General features: G+C 40.6%; 1 protein-coding gene across 1 annotated transcript in view; it reads right to left on the bottom strand.

The window, feature by feature from the left end:
* Positions 1 to 6,348: 6,348 nt before the first annotated feature.
* ell (elongation factor RNA polymerase II) overlaps positions 6,349 to 13,419 on the bottom strand; it is a 32,631-nt gene continuing 25,560 nt past the window's right edge. Inside the window, exons 8-12 of the mRNA XM_078259181.1 lie at positions 11,502 to 12,126; positions 10,989 to 11,055; positions 8,433 to 8,604; positions 8,257 to 8,301; positions 6,349 to 8,169 (exon numbers count right to left, since the gene is read on the bottom strand). Of these exons, the coding sequence (XP_078115307.1) occupies positions 8,065 to 8,169; positions 8,257 to 8,301; positions 8,433 to 8,604; positions 10,989 to 11,055; positions 11,502 to 12,126 (1,014 nt within the window). The 3' untranslated portion in view covers positions 6,349 to 8,064. The remainder of the gene's footprint in view (positions 8,170 to 8,256; positions 8,302 to 8,432; positions 8,605 to 10,988; positions 11,056 to 11,501; positions 12,127 to 13,419) is intronic.

Raw genomic sequence — 13,419 nt, 5'->3', positions numbered from 1 at the left:
CCGAGGGGACCGTGATCTCAGCGCGTGGGCCAGCAACACGCACGAGCACGAGCTAGCACCCGTCCTACGGCGCGTGAGAGCATAGTCAACATCACGACTTTTTCCACATTAAAACAGAAATAATTATGTGAGCTGGACTATAACAATATATATTTATAAATTCTTATTAAAGCCATGATAAAATATGTTTTCCCCTAATAAAGACTAATACCAGCCTTTTAAAAAATATAGATCTAGGCGGACCAGCATAAACTTTTGAAAATGTAGGCTATTGAATATTATTAAGATTGTTCATCATAAGACAGACTGCACCCAGTGCTGACTTCCACTTTAATATAGCCAAGTTTTCAGCACATAATCAGGACATAGCATACACATTTTTAGACAATTTAATTATACATTATAGCCTATATAATATTGTTCTTAATATTATAATATTGTCAAAATTAGCAGTTTCTGGCTAAAAGCAGTAAATTGCAAAGAACCTCTCGTATTGCAGCCCTTTGTTCATTTAGCAGACAGCACTGTGTGACAGTAAGCACAACACCTCGGTCCTAGAACTGGCACGTCTATATGAAATGCACATGCTTATTAGTGTTGAAGAAGTAAAAATGTCAGCTATATGGGCTGCAGAGGCTCACAGCACAGGCATTCAGGCTGTGTGGAGTTACTCCCTTACCCCAGTGAGAGTTTACTCCTAGTGCTGTTTTCAGATATTAATTAGGACTTTAATAAAAGTCTTTAAAATAGTTGTTATATAGATTGTTTAATTGTGTTGTTATCATTTGCTTTCAGAGGAAGACCGAAAGTTATACTTTCAGATTGAAGCATTTCAACTTAAACTAGAAAATGCATTTTCTTTAGAAAATGCGTGACATCTTAAATTAACTGCAAAGTATTGCTGAAAATGTCAAAATCTGAAATGCATTGCACTGCATTGCTGAAAATAAACTGGAAGCTGACAGACTTAGGAGCTGAACTGCATTACCCAAAGAAGCTGAGAGCTGAAATGCATTGCTGGAAAAGCTGGAAGGTAAATTGAAATACCGCCAAAGCTGGAAGTTGAAATGAATTGCCTTTAAATGTTGAAAAAAGGATTCTTTCTATTAACATCAGACAGATGAACTGCAGTGCAAAACACTATGGCCCATAAGATGCATTGCCCTGAAGAGCTGAGAGCTGAAATGTATTGCATGAAAAGAAGGAGGCTAAACAGCATTGCATTGGAAACGCTAAAAGACAAAATACATTGATAACGAACATGTTCTTATAAAGAAAATGACTGATGAATGTAAAACGAGATCAAAGAAAAAAGCATAGAACAAATTGTGATAATTCAAAAAACCTTAAAGATTTCCAAAAGCTAAAGTTTAATAGTTCTTACAGTTAAGTGTTGTCACTCATTAAAAAGGTTCAATTAAGTCTGTAGCTGAAAGTATGCTAAAGTAGTAGAACTTCAAAGTGGAGTAGGTTTGAAGAGGATTTAAAAATGTCTCCCATTATTTAAAAAAAGGCTGAAAAAGCAAATATGAGAAGTAGAAACAAAAAGTTGATTGGAAGCTCCTTAAAGAGCTGAACCTTTTCGACATTTGAGCACTGTCTGTAGCTGAAAGAATGATGAAGTAGTAGTCACATAAGAGAGAGAGCGAGAGAGCGCGCGAGAGAGAGCGAGAGAGCGCGCGAGAGAGAGCGAGAGAGCGCGCGAGAGAGAGCGAGAGAGAGAGAGAGAGAGAGAGATTGAATAGCATGATGTTGCTGGTAGACCTAAATCTAGATCAATTTTGACCGGGACTGATTAAAGTCCTAAATGAGGACGTCGTACAGTTTTGTCCCATACATTTTAACAACTGGGTTTAAAAAGGCAAAAGTCTTTACATAAAATAAAAAAAAAAAAAAAAAAACTATAAATGTTCCATCACGTGGGCTGAACAATAGGATATATGTTTAAAATAACAACTTGTAGGGTAGTAAATCAAGCAACAGGTTTATGTAGCATTAAACCATGGATATGATGTTTGCCTGACAAACCTTTCACCAAGTACAGTATAATGACTTGTTGATGGTGGTTTTCAGATTGAGCAAAGCATTATCAAGAGAGTTTACATTCTGGCCATTTTGCTCCATGGTACTGCAAAGTACTGCTGCAAATGACCAAAACTTGAACCATCAAATCAAATCAAATCATCAGTAATCATTTCCTGATTTCCAGTTGGGTCATACCCACACTTCAGTGTCTTCTGTTCATCTACTCTATGCACACAAGTAAATAAATGAACAAATAAATGTGCTTAAAAAGGGCCTGTTATGTTGACAGTCATATTCAGCTCATATTCCTCAACTCATTCACAGACAAGTTGGCTGATTCAGTGCGTCAATCTGCTACCGTTCAAAAGTTTGGAATCACCTGTTATACAGTTTTTATTCTTTCCTTCAATAATGGCTATTTTAACAGAGTTAAAACATAATTCAGAAACCAAATGTATTATTTACATTTGAAATAGTTTTGGCCCTAAAAGAAGAAGAAATAAATGATTCAAACTTTCATTTAGTCAATGTCCCTACAGTGTTGCATAGCAGTATAGAATACTGTTGGAAGCACAACTAAATACCTTTTAGACTTTGAATTAGTTTTCCAGTCCAAAAAAGGGTAAGTGACCCTTGATCATTATTAATCCACCACGGTGCAATTGGGCTCTAAATGTTTTGGGAACCCGTTTGGGCCCTATGCAGTCTACTCAGTGGTCAGACTGAACACGTTGAAACATTGATTTGTCAGTCCATAGTATGTTCATCTGATATCCCCTGATCCAATTCCAATAGTGCTAACCCAAGACTAACCATCCATTTCTATTTTGAAGTTTTAAGAATAGCTTTGCAACATGCCTGTTAATTCCAGCTGTTATAATTGCTGCATTATTGTGCACGTGACACAGACCGGTTCCTATTTAAATCTGCACACATTTTGATGCTAAGCTTCCAGTTTCTTTTACCAATGACTGCTGATTTCTTCTATTCTTATTTAAATGTTGCTCAGAGGTATCTTTGGAGCTTTGACCTTTCAGTCTGGTTGAACTATTGTACAATTATTGTGCATGTACAAAACAACAACCTTATACAAAATAACATCTACTTGTAAAGACTTTAACCTAAAAGCATGAAAGACCCAATCATACAGAGTTGTCCTCTCAGGCATCTGAATGTAACCAATCAAGCTTTTGTGGCAGGCCATTCCAAACTTTAGACCGGTGATGTATATAAAACTCACTCGTTTTAGTAAACTGTACGACCAACACAAACAGCACCCGACTTGCTACGATATAGCTCATTACCAAGTATGCTCAAGTCCCATAGATGCAATAACCTTGAAGAAATTGATATCCTTAAAATTTATTTTTTTTGGTCTCAATCTAGACCTTTGTGTGTTTCTGATTGGTGATTTATAATCATACGAGGATGAGGTGTCTCCAACAAGATCATCGGTGAGGGGAAGCAATCCTCTTCGTGTTAACAGTGACATTGAAGGTCCTAACACTGAAGCATCACCCACTGTCCCACACAGAGGACAAGACAACTGGCTCCGAGTAACAAAGACACTGCAGAAGGAACAAGGTAATTAAGATGATAAACTTAAAACGTCAAAGAGCATTATATTCAGTTACGCCAAGTTTGTGGGAAGACTACAGAAGCTGAACAGTTGTTATAAGATAAAGAAAGCTAAGATTGGGGAAACTGAGATTGATCAGAATTTCCCTTCCTGGAACCTAAAAAAAAAAAAAACTAAATAAACCTAACGAAAATCATTGTCTCTCAGTGCAGTGACTGCAGCTCTGTGGCTGTAAATCAGCAGACCTGGTTATTGCTCCACGCTTTCAACGCTCACCTCCACACAGGTCTGTGGACACAAGTGTGCACGACTACTGTTGTGTGTTGAATTCTCTGCACCGCGAGCACACAATTAATTAAACTCAGAATACTACAGCCAGACAGTCCCAAAAAACAACTGAGACCTATTGTTGCACTGCTCTATCTACACACAGGCAACACACTCTACCATACTGCATTAGCTACCACAGTTTGATTTATATTATCTGCACGTCACAGGTTGCCAAGCTGCCCACAAATCAGGTGCCAGAGATGTTTTTCTCTCAGCACATCAACTTACATGTATAAGGCTAGTACTAGCTTTTTCGGTCTTTGGATGTAGAGATGTGTAGGTTACATAGAAAAAAATTACCATTTTACTTGAATCTATTATGAAATGTCCTCATTCCAATTACCTCGAATAATTGACTGGCCTTTATTTCAACCGTGGCCTACATTTTCCCATTTAAGCCCTGACCGGCTCTGTTAGCAGATAATCTAAATAGAAGTAGACCCCCTCATTTCATTGCAGAAAGCCCAGACAAACTAAACCCTGTTTGACAAGTAAAACCTTGGAAACACAGAGGGGGGAGGAGACCTCTCTGTCTCTCTCTGTGATGTGTGTAAACATGTATATACGCTGCTGTATGTTGTTGAGGAGAGAGAGAGATGGCAGCTTGCCACAGTGAACTCTCTGACCGGGCCCCCCCTCCACCTCCCTGAGCAGTGCTGAGGCCAACTTTGGGATGGGAGCCAGTGGCAGCATAGCGGGGCTCAGGCGCAGCTCAGCCCGGGCCAAGTGGAGCACAGTCGCCATGTAGATTTCTGGGATCTTTCACAGTGTGTCAGATTACAGCGAGCCCTGTCCTCTGTTGCCTAAACTGGAGCATCTTCTGCTCACGCTGCCATGCCAGGGTCATTATTTTGGATCCACATTTCAGTGCAAGGCACAGACTTGGCAGTAAACAACATACAGTCACGGGTTATAAGATCATTAGTCACAGGCAACACATACACAATCCTACAGACTGCACAAACACCCTGAATACTAAAGGAGGGGTTTAACTAACCCCTTTTCCATCACCCCCTTGCCAAACTGATTCCAGAGGGTGTCAGTAACTGTATGTCACACTTTACCTCCCATGAGAAACAATGCAAACTGGCGAGAGCAGAGGGATCCAAATGTTTCTATTGAATTTGTAGCTTTTTTTTTGGTTAACAAAAACAAGGTGTGCCAGCACTGTGTGGAGGCGTTGGAAACAGTGTGAACCTGCTGCCATCTACAGGACACCCTCTTAACTACAGGCCTCAGTAATTGTAAACAAATGTTAGTCCATTAAACAGATAAAGAAAAGCAGCTTCAGCTTCTCATTTATAGTAGTTTTATGGTATGGAGTATCCAGACTTGATGTCTCAGTGTACTTTCCTATGGACAAAGTTACATCTTTAGACTTTGTCAAAGCCAGAATGTCAAGATGTGATTGTTTAACACACAAATTTTTCTCCATAATGTAAGATTTGTGCTCAAAATAAACCAAAATCTCAGTCTTATATGCACCAACTAATTCAATTAAACTGCATTACAATAACTGACAGCAACAACAGTTTCAGAATTTCACAAATAAGGATTTTAAAGAATTTTATTGAAACAAAGATCAATTTCAGTCCCAGTCCCTTATGGTTCTCAAAAAGCGTGCTTTGGGTTTTATCGCCAACATTCCTCCTTGCTTATACAGCAGCATGTATATACTCAGAGAAAAGAAAAGAAAAACCTATACAACAGGTCATTTTGGCACAATCAACTCATAACAACGGCACTCCCGTGCTGGCATATTGTTACTTTCAAACAGTTTGCTCTCCGCCGAAGCAAAATGTGTTCACTGATGAACTCATTCACAATTAAGTTTGACCGTAATAGAGGTGTAATACAGTAATCATGTCAGAATGTTTCGAGAAAACAAGATACAGTAAGAGTTGAAAAGTGTCTTCTTGTTAAAAAGGTTGCAGTACTGGGCGATGCGGATTCTGGTAACATGACATTCACCATTACACTTTACGTCCCTGCAGACATCAAGTCCCGTCTCCAGCCTCAGCCTAGACCCAGCAGGATCGGTGTGATGAGGTGGGAGCATTGGCCTTAATGTAGTGTTTGCATTAGGAGAGTGATATAATCTGAAACCTGGCATTACATTTAAACACTTAAGCCCAGTCATGCAAATCCCATCTGGAGCAAAGGAGCCTCCTCTGACTTCTCCCAAGAAAACACTGAATAAGTTTCCTCGGTGATAAATTATGACAAATAAAATTATAACAGGAAGTAAGAGAATGCTGCGACATATTCCTTTGCCAACATTTGGTAGAGCGTTTAAGTTTCATCCCACTTGGTAAGCACTTTGGTATACATGCTGGTCAGAGCCACGTCGAATTGATAAGATAATAAATTCAGTTGGACTAGGCCTTTGCTTGGCTTTCAATATCCTTGGGCAGTTTCTTCTTCAAGTAAAGATACAAAGACTGTCCATTGTAACATTCATAAAGCATGCACTCTGATGGACAAAGAGTCATTTGGACAACCCCCCCCCCCCAGTAACAGCAAGATCAGGAGAAAAAGTGCTGATTTTTCATATTCACATAAAAAGATCGATATAAGAAACGCAGTTGCTGACTAAACTCAACTCGCTTTGTTCATCAGGTTAAGTTCCGATACAGCAGTTCTAATTCGTCTTCGGATGCGTCTTGACGCTTCTCGCGAGTGGAGAGCTGATCCGGGATATAGATCTCAGGTCAACCTCCGTGAATATCTGACATCACATTTGAAAAGGCAAAAACTGGTCGCAGGTGAGCGCCTTCCTCCTCCGAGAGGCCTCCGCCTGGGAGATGATCAAGGATGGCTTCATCTTAACAGTCGTCTCGATGGACTATCACGTGGGTCAGTGAGCAGACAAAAACTAAAAATGTGGTCTTTTTAAAGACACTGTAAACACTATTTTAACATAATTAAAAAGGGGACAATGATGGTAACGTAGCAGATTTCAGATCTGTTGATCGTGTTTTAAACATGAAAAGAAAAAGCCTGCAGATCCTCCCCCGCCCCCCCTCGTCTGCATCACCTCACAATTACAGGAGCTTCTGAAGCATGATGAAGGGCAGAGTTGGCAATCAACTCTTCAGATAACTGAATAATTCTATTGCTACAAAAGCCATCATGACCTAAACTGGAGAGACAACCAATTAAGAGCTAAATATAGTTTTTGACGGATACATTATGATGAACCATAACTTAGGACCACTGCTGTAACCGATGAACGTGCACAGCAGTTCGTCACGGCCGAGTGAGGACCGTGTTCAAAGAAAATCTACAGCTCAAGAGTGACTGGAAACTTTCAAACATACGCACAAACCTGCGTCCGACTGTGTGCATTTAGATGCCTCTGCTTGATTTAATCAATGGTGATATCTGCACCTCTTTAAAAAGGAGAAAAAATATAATTAATGCCAACGGACTGACAATTAGATGGGCAAGGCAGCTTCTGAATAAAATACTGGCTGACATTCAAGATGTGAAGACAGAAAAGAGAGACAGCTTTTTAAGTACTGATATTGAGGAGTGTAAAACAGACTCATTCCCCCAATTTAAAGTGTCAAAAATAAATAAAAAGAAAAAAAACGGAGAAATAACTTCCAACGTCATAACCATTCAATTCAGCATGTGGTGAAAACTGATGCATCATTTCTTTACTCAAAAACATATGAGTTGCATTTGGCATACAATCTGCAGTTTCCATCTCAGTGTCCCCAAGAAAGTAGGAAAGTTCCCACGTTTGACTCTTTCAGACCTCTGTGCACTATAAGCAGGGTGGGCTGTTGAGAAAAACAAAGCCACACAGAACCTATATTTCTTAATGCATTGTAACTACACAGACGGGCCTGGCCACTCTAGGCACAACCCCATCTTCCAAAAAAGAAATGAAAAAAATAAAATTAAAAAAGAAATTAAGGGGAAAAAAACCAGAAAAGATTGAGTGTCCTGCTTAGTCCTCATTAGAGCCTTTGGCCCCAATGAGTGGAATACTCCTTTCATGGCGTCTTCCATGAGAACATTTTTTTTCTTTTTTTTTTTTTTTAGCACAGGCGGAATCCAGAGTTTTCCTTTATCTGCTTGGTTTCCAGAGACAACAGGGAAACAATGTCAACTAACTACTTTTAAAGTTGCTGTTGATCGTACTCGGCAATAAGTCTCTTTATATATGCCAGTTTGTTGTGTAGATATTCACAGCGGTTCTTCTCTTGGCTATAGTTTGGATTAGTCTGCAAGGGATATGAAAGAGAGTCACAATCTGATAATCTAACATACATTAAGCCATCAATATCTGATATTGCAGGACTTAAACTTACCTTTTTTATTTTATGATACTCTTGAAGTATCTGATTGTGGATTGTCTGTGGAGAGAATCCACACACACACACACAAAAAGGATAAGGGATATGAATAAAACTGGGCATCTTCTTAGTTATTAAGAATATTTTCTAACAAAAGTAGCAGATTTGTGTGTGCGCTTTAGGAAATGTACCTTGTACTTGTCTGTGCCTTGATGGAGCTGTTTGAGCTCATTGTCAAGCACAGTGAACTGCCGGGTGATGCCCTCTATCCGAGCATGCAGACCCCGGTACTCACTGTACTCTGCGTTGAAATCGTTTTTATACCTCTGACGTTGCTCCGGAGAGCCGATCACCGTGTACTTCCTAGGATGGAAATTAGAGAAAGTTACTGAAAAGAGAAGAGAATTCGGGAGAAAGTCACAAAGTATACTGTACATAGAAAGTCAACACTGGCACTCAAGTGAGGAGCAATGCTTATTACAGGGAGACTCAATGAGAGGTACCGACACAAACCAATGAAATCAAGTTATCCCAGGGGTTTTTAAAGTCTAAAACCATTCGAGACAACTGCGTTAAAGTGGCCATATTATGCTCATTTTCAGGTTCATAACTGTAATATGAGATTGTATCAGAATGGGTTTACATGGTTACATTTTCAAAAGACACCATATTTGTGTTGTGCTGCAGCTCCTCTTTTCACCCTGTGTTCAGGTCTCTGTTTTAGCTACAGAGTGAGACCTCTCACTGCTGTAACATCTTTGTTGTCTGTCGCACATGCTCAGTAGCTAGGTAAGGACTACATGAGCTAGCTAGCGGTTTCTGCAACTTCGGCCTGTACAAGGCAGGATTAGCCGGGGGACTTCTTCTAAATGAGGATGCACTTCCAACTTTGTGTGGAATACCTGCAGAACAGGGACATGTAAGTAGTTCTATACAATTTATTTTGTAGATTCGGGTCAGGGTGGGAAATTAACTTTTTTTAGGCATCCACCAGCCACTTTTTCTGGAATTCAAATTTATAAAAGAAAGTGCACTAGCATATTTTGAATTGCTTCAATACATTATTTTTTATTATTAATACACATTTGATTAATATAGGCAAATAAAAAGTGATGTGAAAAAAAGCCTGCAAGACCATGGTAAAATTGTGTTCGACTCATCTCTCAGTAACATAGCATTAAACAGTCCCTCCAGGATTTCGCGGCCTTTAAGATTGTTGCGGCCCAAAATGCCTGATTTTACGGGAGCTTTTGTAAAAAAAATAAATAAAAAAATAAAATAAAAATAAAATAAAAATTGCGATAAAACTTGCGATGTCTTTTGTATTTTTGTTGCAATGAAGTTGCGAGAGACAGTGGACTGAGTTTTCCTAGTAACCTTTCAAAAAAGGCTCAGGATGCTGCAAATGTTGGTATAATATGAAAATGGCTGGTGGGTTTAAGACAAAAAAAATTATAATTTATTGAATGAATCAAATTTGAACATTTCTGTCAGTGGCTTGTTGATCTTTGCATTGTTAGTTAATTCCCTAACCTGGGACACACATTCATATGGTTTGATAAAGTACTTATTGGACTTTAACTTATCGTTGCACTTACAATAACGACTGTAGCTGTCCTCAATTTAGGTCATCGTGTATGTCTCATCTCCGTTTTTTCCTGCATCCACCATGTGTGTGTGTGTGGGTGTGTGTGTGTGTGTGGGGGTGTGTGTGTGTGTGTGAGTGTGGGTGTGAGTGGGTGTGTGTGGGTGTGGGTGTGGGTGTGTGGGTGTGGGTGTGGGTGTGTGGGTGTGGGTGTGTGTGTGTGGAACTGAGCAGCAGAGAGCCGACAGGATTGAAAGAGCAGCAGCTTTCAGTGACTGAAAAATCGTTACAGCGTACATTGATGTTTAATACTGGTTGGCAGGACGGTCTGAAATGTTTTGCATGGTCTTTCGCTGTACGTTTTGTCAATGCGCCACTTGTTCGAAAAGTAGGCTGCCTTCTCTTTTTCTTTACTTCGCCTCTTAACACCGGGGTTATGTCGCCACATGTTTTTAACCGATAACTTTCGTTTCGTCTGTACCTCAGCTCAGCTACATGGTCTCACAGACTAGTGCTGAAAACTACTTGACAAAAGTCTGGAGTTCACGGAAATATGCGTGGTCAAACCCCCCCCCCGGCTGTGAACTGTTTCATTTCCTGTAAGTTCTTCACAATAAAAGTCCTCCGTTATTTTGGTATTTGAATGTTTTTATTATAAAGCAGCAAAATCCAGAAATGTTGGGGATTCATTAGCAGTAACGTAACGCGACTCCTATAAGCATTGTTTCTTAGCAACAGCATTCTTTGACAAAAGCTGTCCAATCCGTTACAAGGAATGTTTTACAATCCACCTGCCACTGTGGCTGGTATACAAGGCAAAGTCACCTGCCACTTTGAAAAAGTACCCACCATTGGCTGGTGGCGGGTGCTAATTTCCCACCCTGATTAGAGTGAATTTGTGTGTGTTGTAGCAGTGTTTTGCCATTAAGAACGAGCTAACATGCTAACAGTTAGCCCCCTAGGCCCCTCGTTTCGGCTAGTTACGTAGAATGTCGTGCAGATTTTGAACAGCTCACCTGGAGACTGAAGACAGGACACATTCAGAAACCCGTATCTTACTCAAAACCGTTTGTATGTGTGTGGAAGCACCAGAGACACAAAATAACACCCCAAATCCCAGAAAAGGTTATTTTTTCACAATATGGGCACTTTAAATACTCACAATAAATAGTCCGCCACCTCAGGTGATGACGTAGGAATACTGGTACTGTTGCACATTCCATTTAGATCTGAAAACAGAGTCACGCAGTTAGAAAAGGGAATTCATCTGAGTAAGTTATCTTTGCTGCGTCTCTGCCTGAAAGAGAGGAAAAAAACAAACAAATAACAACAACAACTGGAAAGGCAACACCACAAAAGGATCATTATTTATAATTAGTTACGGTTTCCATCATTAATCCTCTGAAGATACTATCTGCCAGTTGGACTCACAGGCGTGTGTTTAAGGTTATTGAAGGCATAAAGCTAAACAGCAGGTGTCTCTGTTTAATCGGTGAGTCACGTACTGGCTACATGACACATCACCTACTCATAGTGATGACTAACTGGTGTCCATCCACATATAAAGTACTACTTTTATTCAGAAATCTCTTGTGCTGTGAAACTGAATGTAGGAAATAAGACATTGTGTGCAGAAGAATGGTAGGAATGATGTGTGTGTTGTTGTTCCTCTCACCTGTGCTTTTGTGTGGAATACTGTTGCTTGTGAGGTTTCCTGGGCTCATCCCACAGGCTCGGTTAGGCTCAGGCACACGCTCCCCACGACTCTTCCTCTCCTGTGCCCTTTCTCTCACCCTCTCCTTGTCTTTGCTCTTCTCCTTGTCTTTATGCTTTTTGGACTTCTTCCTGGACTTGTTGTTGAAGGATGAAGGACTCTTTTCCCGAGGGCCATCGGCGCCTGTGTGTCCTGGAGATGATGTGCCGATGCTGGGTGCGGTGAGCATCGTTAAGCCCGTGAACAACGAAGGAGGTTGGCTGAGCCTCTCGGACACTGCGGTTTCCTGAGAGTCACAATCTCTCCCGTTGTGGCTGGAGTCATTGCTGACATCTGACAGTGCTTCGAAAGGACGGGGGATGTCCAGCACGGGGAGCTGCTGGGAGCTGGACGTCAAGCCGCCGTCTGACATAGAAACCGCCACTCCTGCCTGCGCTTCACCTGCCTGCACTCCACCTGCCTCCCCTCTCCCATTGGAGGAGCTGAGCTTGCCATTAACTGGGGCTGTTGCAGCTTTGCTGGCGAGATGCGATATCCTGGGCTTTTTGTTGGCAAGAGGGTCGATGAAGTCCGCAGGGGGCCGTTTCTGGCAAAGAAAATAGCAGTTTTAGTAGCAGAACATGAAATGGGGTTCAATATGAATTCAATTCACCTCAGAGAGAGTAAGAAAAAAATGCAATCATGGTCTGAGCAAACAAAAATGGTTTTAAGAGTGGATGACAAGGGAGTGAACAGAGAAGAGGATCTAGTACCAGCAGATAGATGGAGAAAGCAACACTGAGATATAAGAAAGAGCAGCACTGAGAACAGGATGACTGTGCTGTCTTTTTTTATTTTTTTATTACAATGCCAGGGATGAAATTACAGACTAGAATTACAGGCCCTGTTTGACCAAGCCCACATTAATGTCTTTGGGAGTGGCTGACCCAATCACTGTGTGTTGGCTATTCCAACAGGATACTTTGGGGTTCTGTAACAGCAGAACCAGTGAGAGTTCCGTTTGGGTCTGAACGGTCTCGAGACTATCTCCACACTTTGTGGGTCATCTTCCTACACTTTTTTTTTTAACACCCAAAAATTGCTATATGACAACACTGCAGAGTGAAAAAACAACAACAACAATGCTATAATACAGTGAAGACAGGGAAAAACTAGGCCAAATTTCTGTGATCATGGAGAGCATGAGGCGGCAGAACAAAGTGGGACTGAGATCCACAGTCCCACTTCAGGTGATGGCTATAATGCACAATGTTATGTTTTCCCCTAACAAAAGATTTTAGATTGTATTTCTGTATTCCAGTGTAAACGGAAAACGTTTGATTTTTACAGCTTAAACCTGCTGTGGTGCTCCCTTTTTATACCAATGAATCTAGAGAGCCTGGGGTACTGTTTGCTTGTGTTTGTGTACTGTGTTTACTGAGGGAGGGAGCGGAAAGGAAGGGCCATACATAGAGGTGTCTGAGGTGAGAAGAATCTTAGAGGAAGGAGCTATTAATATAAACAGAGCAGCTCCTCCTTCGTCTACCTAATGGAAGTGCAAACAATGGGTAATCTCGGGAGTCTGGGCTGACCTGAAAACAGAGCAGCAGGACAAGAAATATGAAAAAATGGAATTATGCAATGAGTTCCACTAAAATAAAAATGTACCATGGGGGCCATTTGGTTTCATAACAAAGCTTTAGTACTCATGCAAACAATGTATATTTTGTATATAAGGTTCCTGAAGAGCTCAAAACAACCATTGGTAAGTCATTCTGTTAAACTGGAACCAGTTAAGAAAACATGCACTGCAAATGAAATTCACTGAAAAGACAAGAGAGGAAACAGAAATTAGTTTGGAGGGAGCCAGATGATTTGGAAAAACCCTCCATGGCAAATA

The sequence above is a fragment of the Sander vitreus genome, chromosome 9, assembly GCF_031162955.1.
Source record: "Sander vitreus isolate 19-12246 chromosome 9, sanVit1, whole genome shotgun sequence".
Classification (NCBI taxonomy): domain Eukaryota; kingdom Metazoa; phylum Chordata; class Actinopteri; order Perciformes; family Percidae; genus Sander; species Sander vitreus.
This window is presented reverse-complemented; position numbering and strand designations above follow the sequence as displayed.